This window comes from Theropithecus gelada, chromosome 5, assembly GCF_003255815.1.
Source record: "Theropithecus gelada isolate Dixy chromosome 5, Tgel_1.0, whole genome shotgun sequence".
NCBI lineage: Eukaryota > Metazoa > Chordata > Mammalia > Primates > Cercopithecidae > Theropithecus > Theropithecus gelada.
In genome coordinates, this window is record NC_037672.1 from 63,591,710 (window position 1) to 63,616,159 (window position 24,450).

Below are 24,450 nucleotides of genomic sequence, written 5' to 3' on the forward strand. Positions count from 1 at the left end.
AACAAACCCGAGTCCTTGATCCTCTCCTTGGCCCCCCAAATCACACTGCTTCTTGTGGGGCACGAGAAGGAGGGTGAGTCAGTGAACTGGCTGGGAAATCTGACAACAGAGGCACTGCCGCAGGGATTTTTCAGCATTCCATCTAGACTAGACCTGAGACAGAAACTGATGACAAGTGGGCTTTCTCTCAGGGGCCGTGAAACATCATTACCTATTAGTCATTGATCACATAAGCTCTAAAATGTTCTTTTCCTAAACTTCCCATTGGAAATATAATAGATGGAGCTTAAACAATGGGGGCTTGGGCTTTTACAACACTGGCCCCCTTTCCTGTTGACAATCACCCATCCCTACACATACTCATTGTGTTTTCTCATTCACTTGTCTGCTCATGAAACACTAGGAGAAGCAGGATAAAGAGTGTAACTACTCCTAAGAGTAGAAGGTAGGGAAGTTGAGAAAAAGGTTCTTTACGTGACCATATACCTGCTGCCCCAAATATTCAGCCATGGCATTGCTGTCCAGTCTGCCCCATCAGAAGGTGTGGTGGAGAACAAGTAGAGCAAATGGAAGAACTTACCACGTAAGCAAGGTGTGACCTAGTGATTATGGCTGTGCTTTTACTGGCAACAGTAATGCTTAGAGAGGAGCCAGCAGCCAGTCGAGGTCCTTGGTCTTCTGACAGGGAAACCTCTACTCTCACTTCCAGCATTGTCACCGTGAGGCCATCTGTGACTGAGATCTCCATGCTGTCTTCTCGGGCAGAGGAACCATCATGTATATACTGTAGAGCATTTTTCTCAATATCCTCATAGGTGAAAGTGTCACCTTCCAAGAATGAAACAAATTGCAAACCAGTTGCTTCTGGGAATAATGCTTTTCATTATATAGCACCTTTGTTTTCAGGATTTTAAGGTTCATATAGGATCATAAACTTAGGGAGGTACAAGCTAATCCAATCACTCACCTACTATAGGATTCCCTTTATACCACCCTTGAAAAAGGGTAGTTTCTCCTTTAAGACTTTTCAAGGTGGGAGGATCATTGTTTTACAAGGTAGCTAATTCTACTGAAGATAGTTCTAGGTTTATTTTTAAGTTTTTAAGTATATTGAGCTAAAATCTGCCTCTATAATATCCAGTCATTATTCCTATTTCTAGAAAAATAAAGAACAAGCCTCTATTATTTATGACAGCTCTTTTGGAATCTTATCTTGATACTGAAAATTTTTTGAAAAAGTTAAGAAAATAAATTATACTTGATGAACCTTTAAGAAGTCTTTGCTTTATTTGGAGTTTTTAAAATTAAAAATGAAAAAATATACTTGAAGTTAGAAACTTAAACTGTGCATTCTAGAGTACCAATTCATGATAAATTTGATAGGCATTATGTAAAAAAAAGTTCAAGTTCACACACCTTTATGGAAAATGTGAATAAATAAAATTTAAAATATTTTTTATACAGCAGGATTCATTTTAGTATATAAATACTAAAGCTTCTCAAACTTCATGGAACCCTTTTTATGAGAAATGCCTCTTAGTGCCATGAGCCCTAATGATTTCACGGAACACAGTTGTGAAATTGCTCTTCGTGGATATTATATTCAACTCTATCTTTTGATAGATTATTAGTTCTAATAATTAGTGCTATGTAATGAGATTGAATAATTTACTCATTCTCTCTATTCATCTTCTAAGCCTTCTGTCTCAACACTGTGTTAATGTATTGTACTGGTGCTAGTGGCATTATGTCCATAAAAAGGTAATAAAACTAACTTTTTACCAATAGCTTTAGATCTTATATGTTAACTGCACAAATACAGATTAAATGCAATGTTCAAGAAATTAGACAATGACTGTCATGCTCCTAAAATAGTTTCCTGGGAATGTTTCAAATCTATTCTAATGACATTTCTTTAGTTCAGTAAATTTTTGAGTCTACCTTTGTGACTCCCAAATGCTTACTGGTTGTTCTTTAAAATTCCATTTACCATCAATGGCAAAGATTAGCCCACCAGTGATATTCGGGAGAATGGATTACTGCATCTCTAAAAGGAATCATACAAAGGTTTTGAGAAAGTAGAGATTGTTGGAAGAAGAGATAGCATACAGAGGTGGGTATTTTGAAAAGGACAATAATCACTTCAATGCATAAGAGCTGACTATTAAAAAATTAGATACACTTGTGTCCTTTGTGGTTTTCTGTACCTTCTAAATAATGAACATATATTATTTTTTATAATTAGAGGAAGCACAATAAGAATTATTTTGAAAAGCTGATCACATTACCACACTGTTACATCTCACAGACAATACTTCAAAAATGTGTTCCTTTTTTTAACAGATGAAGATAGACGTAGTTAACACTATCAGAGTCACAGCGCTAAAAATATTATGAAGATTTACATACCAAATTAAGACAGATTCATCTCCATGAACAGTGCTAGGAAAGTGGCAGCTGATTCCTCATATGGTGTCACTTTGAATGCATTAACTCCAACTTTCAGAAATCACCCATTTCACCTATAGTTTAAGGAACTGGCTTCACAGTGTTCAGGGTGGGGCCAGGGGCAGGTGTGGGGCAGGGGTGGAAGTGGGAACAGGAAGAAGTCTCAAATATCAAAGCCAATGAAACTCACACAAAAATAAAAAGCTCCTCATTGTCTGTATCACAAAGACACTTTGGTCTTGTCTGAGACACATACAACTGATTATAGAGCAAAAAATCCTTCAAGCAGGTCAGTGACAGAGTGTGTAGCTACCTGTGGCCATCGGCCTTCGGAACTCAGCTGTGTGCTTAAGGAGCACACCATGCTGTGGAGGTCTCCGAAGCTCAAAGAAGAGTTCTTCAGGTGCTGTCTCAGCGTCTCTTACTACCACCTGAAGTCCTACAGCAAGGAGAAGGAAAGCGTGGTGAGAGAGAAAGCATACATTAAAGATGATAGACTCTGTATATATTAAAGCCACAGGCCAGGCTAGGAGTCACACTGTGAATAATCTGATTGTTATCAGAAAGTACTGCTTCATTCCAATCAGGTACAAAAGAGTGAAAACAGATAATGCAGTCAATTCCTGCACTGCAAGTAGGTTCTTCCAAAAGTTCACATAAGGTAGTTCTGAATTTAGAACACCTTTTTTCTTCCATACAAATGACAGCATGCACAGAGGAAGCCCACAGCTAGGTCAGCCCTGACCAGCTGGGTTAGATTTTCTTCCAGAAAATCCTCCTATAAACTGTTTGGCATTTCATTGTTTCATCCCTTCTTATTTTTCTAAAGCTACAAAGTGAGCAATGATCACAAAGGTGAGGTGTAGGGTTAAAGTGACAGTCGTCTTTGTACACGTGACTTATTTGTAAGTTTGGTAATAATTAATTTTAGGCCAAAACTCATAGGTAGAAACTGGATAAGGATCTGTAGAACACACCTAACAAAAATCACAATACCTACTGTTTATTAGTAAAATATTTTTGATAAAAGAATACATTTCTAAAGAGTAAATTCACTAATTAGTACATATAACTATGTACAAAATAACTGGGTCAACTCTAGTTCTTCACAACTTCTGAAGCTTCTTGTGACCTGTCATTTCTCCTGCTACTCTTCACTTTCTAAATAGAAACAAGAGCCACCATTGAAATCCCACTCCCATCTATGTTCTTCTTGCCGCTCTATTACTTTATATTTTAGTGATGGCAACAAAGCAAACTCCCGGAAAATCAGTTCTGTGTTGTGTCCCACCACTGATCACTGGCCTCTGAAGGCTTCATTTCCTCCTCTCTGTGTGGCTTCTGTTTGCATAGAAATGGGCAGGAAGAAGGATACAGGTAAGAATGCAGGCAACTTCTGGAAGAGGAGTTTGCTTTTTTGGTAACCATCAAGAGGTTTGGAGAGGAGCAGCAACATGATCCCATTTCTAAAGCCATGTTCCTATCAGGCTCCGAGTTCTTACCTACAGAAGTGCTGCCTCCTGGGCTGACCACCAGCCGTGGGGCTGTGACCTGGAACACTGGCAGTTGCTGATCACTGGGAAGTAAGTGAATGGTGAGGACCATCTCAGGACTTGTGTGTTCTCCATCCGAAACTAAAAAGGATAAATGCACACACACACAGACACACACACACACACAGAGACACACACACACACAGAGACACACACACACACACATGAATCAACTTGTAGTCTGGTCATCTTCAGGCAGTCTCCACAAATATGTAGCTAGAAACTTTTTTACACTACTTTAACCTTTGAAGAGATGCTTACAAATGAAGAAAGTAAGCAAGCAAGATACTGTAAGCTATTCCTTTTTCTAAGGATAAGAAAAAAGATAAAGAACCATAATAACAAAATCATTCTAAGAATGATTACACAAAAAAAGGTGATCTTGATAAATGTTAGTGGAAAGGAAGGTAACACAAAATCTGCACCTGTAGATGTTACTGGTAAAGGCTTTTGATTATGGAAATATTACTTGATTCAATTCATTCCCTTAATATTCCAAATAAATATTTTCTTTCATGAACTCTTTTGGAAGTGGCATGTCTATGTCTCATTAGAAAAGAATATTTTTTAAAAGGACAGACAACACCCATACCAATGTCTCTAAGGGCATTCGTTTGGAAGTAAGCAGATCCATTTTTACTTGGTCATGATGCACAATGCCATAAATAGTGAGCAAAACAGTGATCTTAAGATTTTATTTCCCTGGATTTTTGACATCCAAATGAACACTCATCCCTGAGGGAAACATGAGAGCAGAATTGCCTCACCCTTGATGCTTATTTCTGCTTTTCCATAACTTAACACCCTATCTTTTCCCTAAAAGCCAGTTTTGGAGGGATATTTGCATCTTCAACTCATTAATGTGTTTATCTGTAGTGGTCTTTAAGAAAACTGCACTGTCAATTATTTTAAATGTGTGATAAGCTTGTCTATGGGTTGGTTATGAGAAACTGGTTTCCTTCCTCACTTTCTTCTGGACTTAGTAACAAGCCAGCAAGAATCTTGCTTAAACAAAGTCAAGCATTGCTCAGAGACTTGTAGTAATGATTCTATTCAAGTTTTAGATTTGTCTTTTCCTTGAGACAGATCTGAAAGATATGGTTAAATTTTATAAGGTACATTCCACATCTTGGAGATGTTCAGAAACAGCCCTATTGAAGGTGAGACAACATTATCCATGTGAGAATGAAGGTTTTATGGTTCCGGTTATTCAGACAAGTGTCAAAATTATTGTCATTGCTTCTTTAAGTTCAATCTCCTCTCTAAGTCTTCAAAAATAGGCACAGATGGTCCTTAATTATTGGGGATTTGGTGACAAGCACACAAACTTTTTCATAAATTTTAGTGGATTCAGGATTCTCTGAGGTCCCTGTAATTTAAGAAATAATTGCAAAATGCAATCTTATTTTACTTTACATTTTACATTAGTTTTATTTTTGAATGGGAGTCTTAGTCCATTTTCTGCTGCTTATAACAGAAAACCTAAAACTGGGTAATTTATGAGAAGAGGAATTTCTTTCACATATGAAGGCTGGGAAGTCCAAGGTTGAGGGGGTACATTTGGTGAGAGCCTTCTGGCTGTTGGGGACTCAGTGAAGTGTTACGAGGCAGTGTAGGCAGTCATGTGGCGAGGAGGCTGAGCTTGGGATTTTAAGTCTCTCATTCTCTTTTTAGAAGCCACCAGCTCTGCCCGCCCCCCGTGATTAACCATTAATCCACTAATCCATTAACGATTAAACCATTCACAAGGGCAGAGCCCTTAGGTTTCAATCACCTTATAAAAGGCCCACCTCTCAATACTGCCATATTGAGGATTACGTGTCAACATGAGTTTTGGAAGGGACATTCAAACCATACCAGGGAGGAAGTCCAGGAAGCTTTCAACATCCTTATTTTACATGAGGAGAGAAAAGGTACAAAATTAAAGAGCTTTGGTCACATCATACAGCTGTTTAGTGTGGCCAAGGCATACTCTTGCCTCTGTCAGTAAGTGGAAAAAAGCTATTTTCTGGTGCGTATTACATAGTTAGCTATCACTTGGGCACAGGGTTTTGCAAGCAATCATATAAACTTCCAGTCAAAATGTCAGCAATTGCATATTTATGCCTCTCTTTAAGGAATGTCTCTAAATTCTTTGAGAAACAGGCAAATGCCTTTTTGGGCTAAATGCCCCTGTGAGAGCCACTTGCCCTAACTGTGTTCCTCGCTCAGAACCGCTCTCCAGAGCTTCTGCACCTGTCTTCAAGTCTGTCAGGTCTCAGGAACATCAGCTTTCCTTCTCATGTCAGCTGATTCACCAAAATGGTGGTTCCCCTTCATTCTACAAATTAATGTCAGCTCTTGGGCTTTTTCCTGCCTTTTTCATTAACTGTCCAATTAAAAATTCTCTCTCACAAAACTCTCCTAAAGGACATGGCTTTCTACTAGATACCAAGAGTTTTTCTTCTTTAAAATCAACAAAAAAGGAACTTCTGGCAGAAGCAAGATAATTTAAGGTCAGCCCAAGGTCTAGTCTCATGGGACTGTATAATAGGTTCAAGGATCATTTAACTTGAAGTCCTAGACAAGTTAATTGTTAACCCTTCACCTACTCAAGCTTTCAGGTAAGAGTTGAGGACTGGAAACCAAAATGGCATACTACCATGACACTCACTTTTCATAATCAACACACATACATGTCAGACCAAACTAGCTATTCCATGCTCATGTCCTAAGTCAGAAACTTGTATTAAAATCCTGATTCTACTGTCTACCTGCTATGGAAATCTGAGCAGATCATCTACTTTTTTTTTTTTTGAGACAGGGTCTCACTGTGTCACCCAGCTGGAGTGCAATGGCACAATGATGGCTCACTACAGCCTCAACCTCTCCAGTTCAAGCGATCCTCCCACCTCAGCCTTCTGAGTAGTTGAGACTACAAGGAGTATTACTATGTGCCTGAGCTAGTCTTGAACTCCTGGGCTCAAGCAATCCTCCCTCCTCACACCTCCCACAGTGCTGGGAGTACAGGTGTGAGCCACTGCGCCCGGCCAGGTTATCTACTCTTAATAACTTTTGGTATCCTCAGGTTTAAAATGCTGAAAATAATATCTGTCCTTAAAATATTGTTATAAGAATTAAATAAGACAGTTTTTATTGTAAATTGCTTTATAAAATATAAAAATCTGCTATATATCATTACTGATTGTATGAATTATGTAGAGGCCTATGACTAGAAATGAGCCGATACTGGTTCATATTAACAGTAACACAACACTGAAATTTACTATTGATTCAAGTGTGATTTTTAATCCTCACAGAAGAAAGGAAGAGCTAGGAGTTACAGAGAGGAGACTCTACTGCTAACATTTTTCCCTCCATGAAATGTAACAGGGCGCATGGATGGTTGATTCTAATGGAATAGTCAATCCCATCTAAACAGCAACTTAACGATGCTATTTATGGTCAATCATCCTCACTCTAGACCTAAACAAGAAAGAAACTTATCCTATGTGGCCAAGCATAGGTACCAGGTCTGACTCTGCTTTTGCTGTTTGGCATCCTTCTTCTATTGCACTATGAGCTAAAACTAAGAATGCAGAGGTCTTCCACACCCAAGTTTCTCGACTTGCCTCTGGGTAGTAAGCCTTTTCCCTCCAGTAACAAGGCATTCCATGAATGGCTCTATTCAAGATTTTTATACAACTACTGTGTATTAGCTAAGTGTAACAATGATTATGTAGCAACAATCATTCTTGGAGCTTTACATTTATTATTATTATTATCCCCATTTATGAATGAGGCATTCAGGCACAGAGATGTAAGAAACTTTCCCAAGACAAGTTGAACCCCAGGTTTTCTGGATGCAGGGTTTAGGATCTTAATTACTATTAACTCTTTAATGGATATTAGGACACATTGAAATTGGGCTTAAACATTAATTTCTTTTTCATTTTTTTTCTTGAGATAGGGTTTCACTATTGTCCAAGCTGCAGTGCAGTAGTGTAGTCATAGCTCACTCCAGCCTTGACCTCCTGGGCTCAAGGTATCCTCCTGTAGCTAGGACTCCAGGCATGTGCCCCCATCATCCAGATAAGTTTGTTTTTTTTTAATAGACAAGGTCTTGCATTGTTGTCCAGGCTGGTCTTGAACCCCTGGGCTCCATAATGCTCCCTCCTCAGCCTTCCAAAGTGCTGGACTATGGGCATGAGTCACCATGCCTGGCTCTTAAACATTAACTATTAGCATCCTTGGTAGATTTTTTTCTCCTACGACTATAAAGTTAAGCTATTACTATTTAACTAACCATTTGTTTATTTTAGAAGAAATTTGTTTTAGAAGAAAAATTACAATTTTTAAGTATTTCTTAGAAAATAGCTAAAAATAATGATGATGGGAACAAAAAGAAAGAACCAATAAGGAAAGAAAAAATTTCACTTTCTAATAAAATTGAGATGAATCTCTACCTGTGAAGTGGAATTTCACTGATTCTGGGAGACCTGAAAGAGTAAGAGAGACAATCAGTATATTAAACACATGGGGGTCAGAGAGAGCTAGAGAAGGTACAAAATAAAGGGCAGAGGTTAGGAAAGTAAAGAATGTCTTACTCTAAATTATTCTTATTTCAGGAAAGACCACCAGGTCATTTGCTAATGTTATGTTGAATTTAATGGTGTCAACATTAATTTTAAATAGCATAAAGGACCACATAGTGGAATAATTTTATATCACAGCAGTTAGTGTGATTTATAATACGTTCATTCAGAACCCATTTTATCAGTACATAAAATCCTACAAATCGGTGAATGTGGGTGAGCCATATATCACTGACAGGGCTCTCAGGTGGGTCAATTCCATTGTAGAATTGAGTGGTGCCGAGACCTTGATTTACACACTGTAACCATGTGAGAGATTTATCTCGCAGCATTTATCGCATAGATTATACAGCACAGGACTCTGCTCTCTCTGAAGAGGTTCTAGGAACTCGGGTGAGTTTAGTGAATGACTTCAAACACGGCTGACATATTTTCTTTCCTTCTAATCCCAGGATATCCTGTGTTTCTTATAAAGTACGAGTTGTAACACAGGGGTTATAGACCCATGAACATTTTCAATGGCTATTAGTTATCCTGTTACTAAACACTATGTACAGATACTAAAGAGGAAGCCTATACCCACTGTTAGAGATTTTCAATCTAATTGAGGAGTTAACTGTTTTCTGGGTGGTTAAACTTATATTAAATAATGGCAAATACCATTTTAAATGTTTACCATAATCAAAAAAGTCTAAAATTACTTAAACCATGTTCAATTCACCATAAGAAATCACCACTTTTGTGTATGAATAAAGCTACTGTATAAAAAGAATATCCTGTATTCATGGTGTTATGTAGCACATACACCTTAAAGATCATAAAGAAATAGGCACCAGTGGCTGGGCATGGTGGCTTATGCCTGTAATCCCAGCACTTCGGGAGGCTGAGGCAGGTGGATCGCAAGGTCAGGAGTTCAAGACCAGCCTGACAAATATGGTGAAACCCCGTCTCTACCAAAAATACAAAAATTAGCCAGGAGTGGCGGCATTCATCTGTAGTCTCAGCTACTCAGGAGGCTGAGGCAGGAGAATCGCTTGAACCCAGCAGGCGGAAGTTGCAGTGAGCCGAGATTGCATCACTACACTCCAACCTGGGTGACAAAGCAAGATTCTGTCAAAAAAAAAACAAAAAAAGAAAAAAGAAATAGGCACTAATATTTTTGGAATAGTCAAAGGCATAAAAATATTTAAGGGTAGGGACTTAAAACTCCTGCTTTCTGGTCAACAACCTTGATGACTAGATCAAGGGAAGAGAGAGGGTGGCAGGGATTAAGGGTATGCTGGGCTTCGTGGAAGGGCACACACTGGCTTTAATGAGAAACTTAGTTATTCTTCTATTCAGTCTTCTCTGCCATTAAAAAGGTGTCTTTTACCAAACACTGGTTTTATCCCAAGAGGCTGCCTGCATGCCCCATGTCTACATGAAACCTCCCCTGAGGTACTGCAGGACCCTTACTGGCCTCCCCTTACCCTTGTGCCATCCACTCTGGCCTCCTCATCAAGTCCATTGACATCACTGCAGTCAAAGAGTTTTTTATGAAAAGCCATTCCCTAGTTTCCTGTACCTGAAAACTTCCACTGGGTTCCTCTTGATGTTGGGATAACAACCCAAATCCTTACCAGCTTTGAGGGTCTGTCAGGTGTGACCTCTGTCTCTTCCACCAGATGCATCCCTGCTCTGCCTGACCCTTCACATTTCAGAGACACAGACACCACATTCTCTCCTTCCCCAGGCCCCTGTACCTGGGGCTGGTGCCCTTCCTTCAGGGACATGTTCCTGACCATCCAAATAAACATAGTTTTCTTCATCAGCTTCTACCCATCTCTTCACTGCCAGTATCTTCACTGAGCTCTCAGTCTAGGTCGGTCTGGTTATGTGTAATTCCACCACTGAACTTTCTCCCTCTTTCTCAGAGCTCTTATCCCAGACTGCAATTAAACATTCATTCCTGGGGTTATTTATCAAATTCTCTCTCTATACCTGCTCAAACCACCAAGAGCAGAATCCACACCTCTTTTTGCTTGCCACTATATCTCCAAGGCCTCATTCAGTGATTGGCACATAGGAGGCACAAAATAAAGATTTATTGAAAGTATGCCTGAATGCATGAATAAATGAAAAAATAAAAAGATGGAACTGAGCCCAAGCTACATATTGGCTGACAGGTCTCAAGCTAGTTTGAATAGCTACAAAGTAGGGGCACCAAATGGTCCAGAGGACTGTGGGAGACTCAGGGCAAGCCTGTCATGTCGAGCCACAGAGAGCAGTTGGGTGCCTCAAAGCAGAGAGGAGAGCATTACCAGCAAACGAGAAGGCCATGAGCTCCTGGAGGTGGGGTGCTGCCGGGGGAGGGCGGTACATGACTTTGCCCTGGTTAATATCTTCTTGGGTGAAATACCGGATAGGAAAGTGAGGGTGGTCCCGGTGTTCGATGATACCTGGGAGGAATAGATTTGGCATGAGCATCAGCAGTAATTCTCATCGCTGACTAAATGACTAGAGCCATACAGCCTGCTCTTCTTGTTGGCGGGAGTCTTTCATCCTGCAGAAACTGACTGTTCTCAGGTTGCTCTTGGTATGCCATTCTCTGGTTATTTAAGAAAAGGGAAAATCTGAAACCCAAAAGAGTATTGACTGGGATTCATGAAATACAAACCATAGTGTGATGGTTAATACTGAGTATCAACTTGATTGAAGGATGAAAAGTATTGATCCTGGGTGTGTCTGTGAGGGTTTTGCCAAAGGAGATAAATATTTGAGTCAGTGGGCTGGGAAAGGCAGACCCACCCTCAATCTGGGTGGACACCATCTAATCAGCTGCCAGCATGGCTAGAATATAAGACAGGGAGGCTGGGCGTAATGACTCACGCCCATAATCCCAGCACTTTGGGAGGCTGAGGTGAGTGGATCACCTGAGGTCAGGAGTTCAAGACCAGCCTAGCCAACATGATGAAACCCTGTCTCTACTAAAACTACAAAAATTAGCAGGGTATGGTGGCATGCACCTGTAATCCCAGCTAACAGGGAGGCTGAGGCAGGAGAATCGCTTGAACCCAGGAGATGGAGGTTGCAGTGAGCCGAGATTGCACCACTGCACTCCAGCCTGGGTGGCAAGAGTGAAACTCCATCTCAAAAATAAATATATAAGTTTAAAAAATAAAGCAGGTGTAAAAACATGAAAAGACTAGACTGGCTTAGCCTCCCAGCCTACATCTTTCTCCTGTGCTGGATGCTTCTGGCCCTTGAATATCAGACTCCAAGCTCTTCAGTTTTGGGACTCAGACTGCCTCTCCTTGCTTCTCAGGTTGCAGATGGCCTATTGTGGGACCTTATGATTGTGGGAGTTAATACTTAATAAACTCCCCTTCATATATATATATCTCCTATTAGTTCTGTTCCTCTAGAGAACCTTGACTAATACACATAGAAGGATACAAACTACTGCCCCTACTATAGCCTAGACCAGCTAATTTTCCAAAAGTCACATACATGGTAACATAATTAAGAGATTCTCTCAGTTGAGTTTCAATTCAAAGGTCCTTGAGAAACTGGCACAGATTGGTCTCCTGGTGAGGCTGTAAAAAGATTTTTCTCAATCTAACCTCTTTCCTTCAGAAACTCCTTAGACTCTGCAATAATCTTTGGCTACAGTAACATGGGTCTTGATTATTCTAAGAACTGAATTTGCAATTATCACTCTGCTTGTGATAAATGCTGTAGGGGCTGCAGATTTGCCTGTTGTTTCTAAATTTTTCAGGTATAGAACTAATGCTGTGATCTTTTCTCACGTCCTATTCACTCCTTAAAAAGGAGGGCACATGTGAAGCTTGATGTTGAACTAATTCACCTTCTGCAGGGTTGAGAGGGCAACAACCATTCTCCAGAAGACAGCCCAGGCTGCTGGTTTGAAAGGGCTCCATCTCGACTCTGGCAATGTAGGGAGAACCATTAGCTATGACTTAGCAGATGACTTTTAGACTTTTAATTTCTTTGGACTTTCTCAAAAGGATAATGGAATTTAATTTCTTGATTTTTCTCTCTCATTGAGAATTCCATAATGTGAGAAGCTTACATATGGGGCAGTGGTTAGTCTTGGGAGAAAAGTCCCAGATGTGGAAGCAGAATTACCTTAACAGAAGCTGATCTTTCTGTGAGGAGCAGCCACACCTCTCTTGGACCTTGATGTCATTTGGATCTGTGTCCCCACCCAAATCTCATGTTCAATTGTAATCCTCAATGTTGGAGGCAGGGTCTGGTGGGAGGCGACTGGATCACAAGTGCAGTTTCTAATGGTTTAACACCACCCCCCGGGTGCTGTCCTGGTGATAGTGAGTGAGTGAGTGAGTGAGTGAGATTTTCTTTCTTTCTTTTTTTTTTTTTTTTGAGATGGAGTCTTGCTCTGCCGCACAGACTGGAGGTGTAGTGGCGTGATCTCAGCTCACTGTAAGCTCCGCCTCCTGAGTTCATGCCATTCTCCTGCCTCAGCCTTCCAAGTAGCTGGGACTACAGGTGCCCACCACCATGCCCAGCTAATTTTTTGTATTTTTTTTTTTTTTTTTAGTAGATACAGGGTTTGACCTTGTTAGCCAGGATGGTCTCGATCTCCTGACCTCGTGATCCGCCTGCCTCAGCCTCCCAAAGGAGTGAGATTTTAAGCAAAATCTAGTTGTTTAAAAGTGTGTGACATCTCCCCCACCCGCTTTCCTCCTGTTCCGGCCATGTAAGATGTACCTGCTTCCCCTTCACCTTCCGCCATGATTGTAAGTTTCCCGAGGCCTCCCCATCCATGCTTCCTGTACAGCCTGTGAAGCCATGAGCCAATTAAACCTCTTTTCTTTATAAATTATCCAGTTTCAGTTATTTCTTTATAGCAATATGAAAATGGACTAACACAGGCATAAGCTTATTAGTTAAGCCCAAAGTCAAGAGATCTAAAGGTTGGGGACTCATGATGGCAGGGCCCCAAATCTCCTCTGACTATAGTTCCACATTCCCATGTTCCCAGATAGGAGGTGGAGCAACATATCCAATTGGGGAAGGAACTGAATATGTGTGGCTCAGCCCCCTTTGGGCTCCCTGGCAGAACTCCTTATCCTGAACTTATGCTCATTCTGGTCCGTTCCCCTGTCATAACCTCACTAGGGCAGGCTCTGGTCCTACAGAGACAATGCCTATGTGTCCAGTTCTGCCAGTACACGGGAGGGGAGCTCAACCTGGTAGCATGTACATTCTCCATCCAGCATGCTATGTCAGTGCCAAAGCCATCACATTCATCTCCTTCAGACCATAGTCTTTTTCTCTCTCAATTAGTTCTAAACTAGAAGACAGGAGCAAGGAATATGAATAATTAGTATTCCTTGAAACCTCAATGAATATATCTCTGTGTATGCAAGCAGACAAAACTCCAGAGATATTAAGACTGGTCAAAAACTAGAATATAATAATATCACTCAAAAGATCATTTACTACAGATCTTACCTTGATTTAGATGCAGAGGTAGAGTGATATTGTAGACAATCTTTCCACTTGGCCTCTCAGAGTTTATAAAGGAGAGGGAATGAGGCTGAATGACAGTCAGGCCATCTTCTCGAGCCTAAACAAAGTTTAAGAAGGAAGAGGAAAACATGGTATGAAAAACCAAAGCCAAAGGCAAAAACAGACCTTATTAAGAAAAAAAAAAAAATTGCTCTGGGCTTTTAAATTAGTCACACTCAGTAAAATTTTCAGGAGTTCAAAAGAAGGATCTGGTCTCCTGCATTGCAGATTTTTCCCAAGCCTCCCCTCCTAGGTTTAGAGAGTCCTTTTCAAGTTTTCTTGTACCCTAGTCTTCTCTCCCCCAACTGCCCCCACAGTTACATCAGTGCACGTGGTGGGGATTCTGATATTATCACTTTTTTCTTAGGTGGAACACGTTTCCAAATGGGGCATCCCAGCTGGCTCTTCTACTCTCTTGCTAATCACAGCTGGCTCACTGTGTCTCTCCTCTAACTTTTTGTTTTCTTTAAGAGACAGGGTCTAGCTCTGTCACAGGCTGGAGTGCAGTGGTCATAGCTCACTGCTGCTCCTCTGACTTAATGGGCTAAGTTGAATCTGGCCAGAAGTTCTAAGGACTCAGCTGAGATACTTAAGTCTTGGCCCCAAGAAGTTCTTCAGAGCATTGCCCCCCAGGTCCCCAGTTTTGCTAATGGAAACTGTGATGCCTTCTGGTAACAAAGGGCTAAAAGTGAACCCACCTCAAACATCAAAAAAGGCTCACCATTTGCATGCAGACGTTTAAGAGGTATTTCTTTATTAAAGCACATAAAATAGCCAATATTTCCCTTTTTCTCCATTCTACTGGTTAAAAGAACTAGATACTGCCTTTTCTCTTCCAGCTTTCAGAACCCAGTGAATGAGTGAGGCAATATTAATCAGAGGACTGATGCGTATGTAACTTTACTATCCCTTTCCCCGTGCACATCCATAACCCACTAACAGTGGCAACACTTAAAAAACAAAAAGGAGAGCTTCAGACTCCCATCACTAGGCATGGTGGTGGGTTGGGGATAGCAGCAAAAACAGTATGGAGAGAAGAGGGAAACTAGCCTGAGCAGGGGCCCCTCGCTTGGGTCAGGCATGCTGTTGTAAAACAGAATAAAAACATCCAGCTCATCATGGGCTCTTCCTAACTGACCCCTGAAGGTGGGTTAGAGTGTGACATGCTCTTCTGCCCTTTGAAGCCCTCCTTCTTTCAGATGGAATCTCCTCATTTAGAAAGGGATTAAGCAGGGCTCAGTAATGCTCATAGAGGAGGGAGTGGTGCTCTCCCTTTAACCATGAAAAGATTGAAGGTTGCAGTTGCTTTGTAATTGTTCCCAAGGCATATTTGTCCTGGGGAGAGGCAGCATTTGCAGGTTGGAACAATCCCCCTATAGTAAAGAGTCATATTTCAGGCCCTTGCTCAGGTCTGGAATGTAATGAGCAAGGAAAATTAGAATTGCGAATAGCAGCTGGTCTCTCACCCTAATATAAAACAAGTAAGGACAACAAATTAAAACTATATGCCATATATAAGGTGTTACTATCCCATACATGTTTGTACACACCTATAAATATGTACGCATGTGGGTACAACTAACAGACAAAAAAGTATAGGTTCTGTACCTTGTTTGGCACTGTTTGCTACCTTTTAATATCAAAACTATCATAATAACTGAACATTCTCAGAGTACCATGTGATATTCTGAAAATCTAGATGTCCCTAAAATAATAAAGTGATAAAAAGAGGAAATTATTGTGGACATGGGACTGTGGGAAGGGAAACATGTTCCAGCCAAGATAACAGTCTATTTTGAAATTTATTGATACTATTTTTCTCCTAATAGAAATAGACATTACATAGAAAAAGGACTGATTCCGTGAGGAAAGCAATATTGAGTTTGAGATATATCAAAGTATAATCAATTTTAATATTGGCTACTTAGAATGTTCAATATTTATCAGTTAAACATAGTAAGAAATGAGAGATTAAGCTTCATAGAAATCATTGCAAAAGACACTTTAAAAATAGTATATCTGTCAACAAAAGAAGATTACAGAATAATTCTTTTCACAATGGCCACGTTACCTCTGAATATATCCAGAGTCCAACTGCTTCTCCCACCCCACTGCCACCACTCTGCTGAGGGCCACAGTCTCTCCCCAGGATTACCCCAGTGGCCTCTCAATTGCTCTCTTGCCTCCCTTACACTCCCTTTCAGCACAGCAGCCAGTGTGATCCTTTCACAAGGACATGAGGCCTCTGCTCAACACCCCGCAATGGCTTCCCATTTTAATCAGAAGAAAAGCCAAGTTCCTACAATGACCTATGAAATGTTGTGCAATCTGTCCCAGCCCACACACTTATCACATCTGTGAATTCACTCTCTCTGCTCCAGCACACCCTTCACCAGCACATCCCAGACTCAACTTGTCATGCTTCCCACCAAAAGTCCTTGAACATTCCTGATCTTGAGGAATGGCACCTGTATATCCTCAGACACTGGGTGTTTCACCCGCCTTCCATATATAGGAAGCCACTGTGTCTCTGTGTCTCTAAGTCTCTCTTAATCTATCCCCCACTTTGTTTTTAACCATCATAACCATTTGTCAGTGCACAGCTCTGTAGTGTTGACTATATGCATACAGTTGTGTAATAGATCTCTAGAACTCTCCCATCTTGCAAAGCTGAAACTCTATATCCACTTAACAACTCCCCCTTTCTCCCTCTCTCATTGTGTCACACACTTTACACCTGGTAACTACCATTCTACTTTCTACTTCTTTTGACTACATTCTACTTTATATCTCACATAAGCAGAATCACGCAGTTTTTGTTCTTTTGTGACTGGCTTACTTTACTTATCATAATGTCTTAAACATTCATCTATGTTGTAGCCTGTGACAGGATTTCCTTCCTTTGTAAGGTTGAATAATATTCTTCTCTCTGTATGTGTGTATCACATTTTCTTTATCCATTTCTCTGCTGATAGATATTTAGATTGCTTCCACATCTTGGCTACTGTGAATAATGCTACAATGAACATTCGTGTGCAAATCTCTTCAAGATCTCCTGAACTCTTAACCATGGGCTCATGCCACTAATTGTTCTTGCTCTAGATGACTGCAATAGCCTGTTTGTTTTCTGACTGGCCCCCATCTAGGATGTTTTCTACCCTGTAGCCAGAATGATCTTCCTAAATGTATCATTAAAAATCTGATCATGGCACTTCTCTGCTACAAATCCCTCAACACCTTATTTGCCCCAACAGCATTTCAGGACAAAATGGAAACTCTATCTTATACTTAAGGTCTTCCATGATCTGACTCTCGGTTCTTACTGCATTTTCACTTAACGGATTTTATGCTCCAGCCAACTGAACAACCTGTAATGCTTCAAATGTGTCATGTTCTCCCTTGTCTCCACCTTTGTTCACCTGTTGTTCCTCAAGACTGGGATACATTCCCAATTTAGTCTAGATGAGTGGTTCTTCTAGTGTGGTGATCTGGGAAGCAGCAAATAGCATTACCTAGAAACTCTTTAGAAATGCAAATTCTTGGCCCTACACCAGATCCACTAAATTAGAAAACACTGTGGTGGGTTCCAGCAATCTGTGTTTTACTTTTTTAATTTTTAATTTTTAAAATTTTCTATTTCCATAGGTTTTTTGGGGGAACAGATGGTATGTGGTTACATAAGTAAGTTCCTTAATAGTGAAGTGTGAGATTTTGGTGCACCCATCACCCGAGCAGTATGCACTGAACCCAATTTGTAGTCTTTTATCCCTCACCTATTATTCTAAGTGAAGTAATCCAGGAATGGAAAACCAAACATTGTATGTTCTCACTCATAAGTGGGAGCTAAGCTACGAGGATGCAAAGGCATAAGAATGATACAATGGACTTTGGAGACTCAGAGGGAAGGAGTAGGAAGTGGGTGAGTGCAATCTGTGTTTTCATCAACTCTATAGTGATTCTGATATAGGATTAAGTTTGAGAACCCTGGTCTCTAGATAATTTACACTCACCCTGCTCTGTTCCCCACCAGAGGATGCTTCTGTGACCCTCTCTCATGGTCTGCTGGATTTGGTGCCCTCCCATTTGCTGCCATATCATTGCTCTGCCATGGCATTTATCATTGTATTATCCCTGCTTATTTATTTGCTTGTCTTCTCTTTTAGACTCAAAGTTCCTTGAGAATAAAGACTGTGTTTTATGGTCATTGACTCTCCAATGTCTTCCACAGCTCTTAACCTACATTAGGAGCTCAAAAGTGTTTATGAATGAGAGACTGAATGAATGGAGAAGTAGATTCCTACATTTAATCACATATACAAGTATACTAAATATGCCATATAGTTATTTACCATATGCATTCACAATATATTTACCAAATATCTGCAAAACTTGTGTTATTAGATGAGACTAAATGACTAAATTGAGAATGCATTTTTATTACAGATCACAAGAATGTCCTATCGTAATGGCCCTAATTAGTGTCAAAAAATATATAAACTATATATTTTAAGTAACATATGAGTAGGCTAATCACAGTTTACAATAAACTAACCTAAGTTTTAACTGGACAGACCTAATTTGCACGTATGCAACCTAAGCCCTTAAAGGCTAAGTGACTTGAAAATTCTTTTCAGGGGTTCACAGTGACAGTGCAGGCAATAGCACTGTCTTCCTGGTTCCCGGCCCATTGTTTCCTCCAAACTCAAAATAACTCTGCATTAGCATTTGGCAAGACCTGTGTGTGCACATTTTTCTTAATAGTTTAAAGAAAATTCTGATCCAAGTTCCTCCAGTCAGAATGATGAATTATAGACTTTATAGTGCTGCTGAATTATGATTTCTTTAAATTACGGTTTACGGTGGAAATGCCAATACCAGCTATTCATTAAAAACTTTCTATTTTCCCCTTTATGTCTCTGTCATGTCCCAGACCCATAATTTCTAAAACTATAACTGTTCTCTTTGTTGTGGCTCAAGGCTGATACACTGCTTTGGAGTGTAATTTCGTGGGTGCTAACTAAAATGTGGACCCATGATGATTAATTTACAAGGTCTTACATGTTTGCGGCTCTGTCTGGAAGAGGGGTTTGGCATTATAGCACTCACCCTCTCCCCTCCCCAGAGAGACGGTTACGGGGGAGTTGCTAATTGTCTCAACTAAGCTTCATGCACCAATTTAGTTGACACCTTGCTTCACATTTTCCCATGGTCCACACTCCTTCCCACCAGCATACGAGGCTTTCTGTGATAGCTTGATGACCTCCTTATCCTCATCACACCTCCTTGCTGCCTTCCTAATTTCTCCAGTCTTGTTGAACTGTTTGCAGTTTTGCAACAGTTCTATTCTCTGTCACCTCTGGGCCTTTGCATGTGCTCTTTTCACTTGTGGCAATGCCCTTTGTCATCACCTCTCCATTCCTCCCAATGTGCCCCCAAATTTTCACTTGGATAATTGCTATTTATCTTTCTGGATTCAGCACTGACAGCGCCTTCTTGAGGAAACTTTTACAGTGGAAAGTTTCTCATAGGGCTTCTAGAAGATGGAATAATAGTTTCTCCACTACATGGTGCTATAACTAGGGAACCAATGATACCCAAATATTGATTTCATGGACATAAGCCCGAAATTTTCTCCAAGTTTTTAAGGAGGATCCCTGGAATGTCTGGACTACTGTAGAAGGGACATCAGCAATGGATGGGAGGTCAATATGGATTCCGCATAACCTTCCTTTCATTCTGGGAATTTTAAGTTCCTTTTTCAAGTCAATGAGAAATGTGATCACTAGGCTTTCTGGCCCCTGAGTGTGTGATCTGGGCCAGGCACTTACTGCATACAAAACCAGGACACTCTATCAAATCCCATCAGCGTGCTGTGTGCCTCCTCCAAGTGGAAACCACAAGCCTCCTACCCAACTCACAGTCATATGGAGAGATGCTTCCAGAGACAGTTTAGGTGCTTCAGGTGTCTGTGGTAAGATCGCGATGTTGAACATGCGGCTCTCCAGGTGGGTCTGGGCATCAGAGGCACTGGACACCTGAAAAGAAGGTCATCCTGGTGAGCCTCTCATCTTCTACTGGGCAGAGCATGTCCACACGTGGGTTTTTCCCTCTTTTAAGCCAGCTGTCTTTGAATTCTATACGCTCCTGCATTACAACTCTCATTCCGCCCTTCATATTTTAATATTGATCTTTTACTGATTCATATTTTAATATTGACCTTTTACTGATTTCATTTTAAGCAAAGCTGAAAATGCAGGAAAGTGTAAATAAGAAATTAAAAATAATCTAGAATTTCACTACCTAGAAATAATGAATATTAATATGTTGATATTTAACATTTTATATGCACACATATCAATTGCATATTATAATTTTTTACTTACAATAATATGATAGTTTGCTATATCATTAAACATGCCAGAAAACATAGTTTTTGAGGACTATATAATATCTTATTATGAGTATGTAATAAGATTTGTATTCCATTTCTTTCATTTTTAACCAGCACAGGTAAATGATAGGTAAGTGACAAATCTCAGCCTCATCATTGCAGGGCAAGATTAGTAACATTCACAATTAGTGTAATGGTCACAAAATCAACTTTTTCCTGCTTCAAAAACCTGAAGAATGTTGCTTTTCCTATGCAGCTTCTCCCTCCTCATCAGTTACTGGACTGCCCTCTTAAACCTTCCTTCTCTCCATTGTTTGCTAAGCCCTGTGTGACATGTGGAGTTGCATTAATTTCATATGGCAGGGGGCTGAGTTCTACCAATTCTGAGAAAAAGAGGCAAGGATAGTAGCCCTTTCTCTATGTCTTTAAAAGTTACTCCAATAGAAAGCCTGTCTTCTCTGTCTTTATCTTGATCACATCAGATGCCTGGGATCGAGTCTCAAAATACATGTTTTTAAGGAGATACAGCATCTCTGTAAATGATCTTACCACCAATAACTATAATTCACTCATCATCTATTACTATTACGGGTTCAGCATTGCATTAGCTACTTTTCAAGGTTCTCTTACTTAGTATCCACGGAGTAGATATTATTATCCCCTTTTTACAGGTGAGGAAACTAAAGGTCAGAAAATTTAAGCAATGTGTCAAAGTCACAAAGCCAACAAGTGGCAGTATTTAACCAGATCAGTCAGGTTTACAATCATTCCACTGACCAAGTCACTCACTTTGGTAGCTTTAGGAAATTAGAAAAGGGATAGCGGGGTGGTGGTGGAATATATTCTATCTTTTGAAGAAAAAGAACCAAACATTGAATAGGTAGTGAAATGTGGTCATATTACTGAGCAAATGAATCAATCTAGAAAAGACACTGATGGGAAATGTGTTGGTCTTTTTCGAACCGCATTTCCTAAGGCTGTGTCAAAGTGACCTGAATATACCCAAACCAGGGCTCCTTCCCACACCAAAAAATGACTCTGAATGTGCATGCTTTCTTTGCACTATGCCATGCTCTATTTTCTAATCCCATTCACATTACATATGTCCTAAATCTTGGATGCAGAGTAACAGATGGGATCCATTGATGGCTCATGACAGCACATCAACATTAAAATGGCATTAAATCCATGCAACTTGGCTGGACATGGTGGTTCACGCCTGTAATCCCAGCACTTTGGGAGGCCGAGGCAGGCGGATCACTTGATGTCAGGAGTTCAAGACCAGCCTGGCCAACATGGTGAAACCCCGTCTCTATTAAAAAATACAAAAAATTAGCTAGGCATGGTGGCAGGCACCTGTAATCCCAGCTACTCGGGAGGTTGAGGTAGGAGAATCACTTGAACCTGGGAGGTAGAGGTTGCAGTGAGCCAAGATCACACCACTGCACTCCAGCCTGGGCAACTGAGTGAAACTCTGTCTCAAAAAAAAAAAAATCCATGCAACTCATTATACTGCATTTTCTGCTTTAAAGAAAAAAAAAAGGAAAAAGAAAAAGAATTATTAGGATAGGATATGTTTAAAGTTTGAAATCCTTTAGGGACACTAAAATGATGAATGGGAAAACTTGCTAACCACTTATGTTAGCACTTAGCTGTCGTGTCTATCTCACTTCACATCAAAATAGGAGGTATGCCTATAAAACAATGAGACTTTTACAATAAACACGCCAAAACTTTTACATCAGGAGAACATAATCCCAGAGAGTTGTTTCATATTTCCAACAAAGATGCTGTCAGTGTTCAAAATGCATACTTTGGAATGTCTTCAGATAAAGTTTACAAATCATACAGGAACTCTGAGCCCATTACTTCATAATTATTCCCCACTTTAACCCAAAATAATTACCACTCTTTTTCTCACCAGACCTTAGTCTGACTTTTGACTATTTAGCTATATTTTTTAATCCACTTCCAAAAGATGATACACTGCCACTATGGAGGATATTCTAAAGAATATCCCACACATTTTGAAGGCAATTTCACATAGGAGTTCTAAACACATTTTGAGCAAAATGTGTGAAGGCTCTATAAAGGAAATCACTTTGTAAGTAATAAAGTTCATTCAACTGGATGACTTCATCCAGTGAGTTTTTTTTTTAAATCACTATTTTTTATTTTATTTTTTATTATTTTTAAAACTTTATTTGCTTTATTTACTCAGTAACCAAATTACAAAAGTCATCAAATATTATTTTGAGCAGCTACTTAGATTCCGCTTCCAGGCAAGTGCTCCATATTGATAACATTCTCCTTTCTGACCCTACGAAGGCAAAGGCAGATCTGAGGATTCTAGTTTGCAGAGGTGACTTCTTTTGATTGAGGTCTTTGCCTTCATTCTGACCCATTCTCTGATGACTGCTGCAGTCTCTAGGTGCTAAAAATGAAAAGTTAACTTGGACAAAGGGCACCCAATGTTTGCTCACTCACTGGACATTCAGTGTGCTCAGGATAATCTCATTTTAATGGTTTCCAAATTTATCTCAACCTGCTCTCTGGAAAAGCACATCTTTTACACAATATAAATTAGGCGATGAAGATGTACATGCCAGACATCAGAAGCAGAATGGATGATCATTTTAACAAGGTGAGCTGGGTGAGTTGAGCGCCAGCTGGATTCCTAGACAAAGAAAAAGACTCAGACTTTGAGAGGCCCTGACACTGCTTTGGCTGTTCCCCATAAACATAGATATTTTCTCTGACACTTTACCAAATTCTTCTCGGTATCCATGCTTAAACACTCTTTCTCATTCATAATTCCTTATTCCTTTGTATTTCTGTATGATTCTTTATTTCCAAATCATGCTCATCAGAGGTCTTCCTAATTTTATTGATCTTCAAAGAATCAGGTTTTGTATTTGTTTGTCATTTCTAGCATTTTATAATTAACCAATTCCTCTGCTTATCTCTACTAATCCCTTCCTTTTGCTTTCCTTAGGTTTCCCTTGCAGTTCTCTGGCTTCTCGAGTTAAATATTTTGTCCACGTATTTTAATGCTTTCTTGCTCAATAATAAGCGCTTAAGCGCATCAATTTTCTTCTGAGTACAATTTTGTCCATATGATTTAAGTTTTGATAGGTTATTTCCTCCTCATCCATATTTCTTAAGCGTTTGCTGTTCTGATTTTCTTTAAAGAATTTCCTAGTAATTATTGAAGAGACCATTTAAAATATTCCAAGTGGCCTGAATTTTTGTTTATCATTTTATTATTAATTTATAATTTATAATTATATTTATAATAGCCAGAGAACATATGCATATAATTTTTCTTTTTCTTTTTTTTTTTTTTTATTTTTGCCGTGGGGTAGGGCCTCGCTCTGCCATCCAGGCTAGAGTGCAGTGGCGTGGTCATGGCTCAGTGCAGCCTCCACCTCCCAGGCTCAAGTGATCCTACTGCTTAGCTGCCACCATGCCCATCTAATTTTTGTATTTTTTGTCAAGACAGGGTTTCACCATGTTGCCAAAGCTGGTCTCAAACTCCTGGACTGACACAATCTGCCTGCCTTGGCCTCCCGAGGTGTTGAGATTACAAGCGTGAGCCACCATGCCCAGCCTATGCAGTATAATTCTTGTTCTTTAATCTACTGAAGGTCTCCTTACAGTCTGGTACTTGACTGATTTTTACAAATGGTAATAACAAACCCTTATATAATGCTAACTATGTGATAGGCAGTATTCTAAGTACTCTATATGTATTAACTCATTAAATCCTCACAATAATCCTATTTGACAGACAAGGAAAATGAAGCACAGAAGTTTTGCTCAAGTAATTTGCCCAAAGTTCTGTAGCTAGTAAGTTGCTGACCTGACACCTAAACCTGTTGAGTTTGGCTATAGGCCCATGATTATCACAAGACAGTAAGTGTTCCAAGAACATTCAAAACCAGAAGGT

The 24,450-nt window shown here is 39.9% G+C and overlaps 1 protein-coding gene across 1 annotated transcript in view; it reads right to left on the reverse strand.

Moving 5' to 3' along the window:
• FRAS1 (Fraser extracellular matrix complex subunit 1) overlaps positions 1–24,450 on the reverse strand; it is a 464,327-nt gene that overhangs the window by 121,596 nt on the left and 318,281 nt on the right. Inside the window, exons 32-38 of the mRNA XM_025384816.1 lie at positions 20,029–20,145; positions 14,054–14,168; positions 10,876–11,013; positions 8,447–8,479; positions 3,951–4,082; positions 2,762–2,887; positions 581–828 (exon numbers count right to left, since the gene is read on the reverse strand). Coding sequence (XP_025240601.1) covers positions 581–828; positions 2,762–2,887; positions 3,951–4,082; positions 8,447–8,479; positions 10,876–11,013; positions 14,054–14,168; positions 20,029–20,145 — 909 coding nt within the window. The remainder of the gene's footprint in view (positions 1–580; positions 829–2,761; positions 2,888–3,950; positions 4,083–8,446; positions 8,480–10,875; positions 11,014–14,053; positions 14,169–20,028; positions 20,146–24,450) is intronic.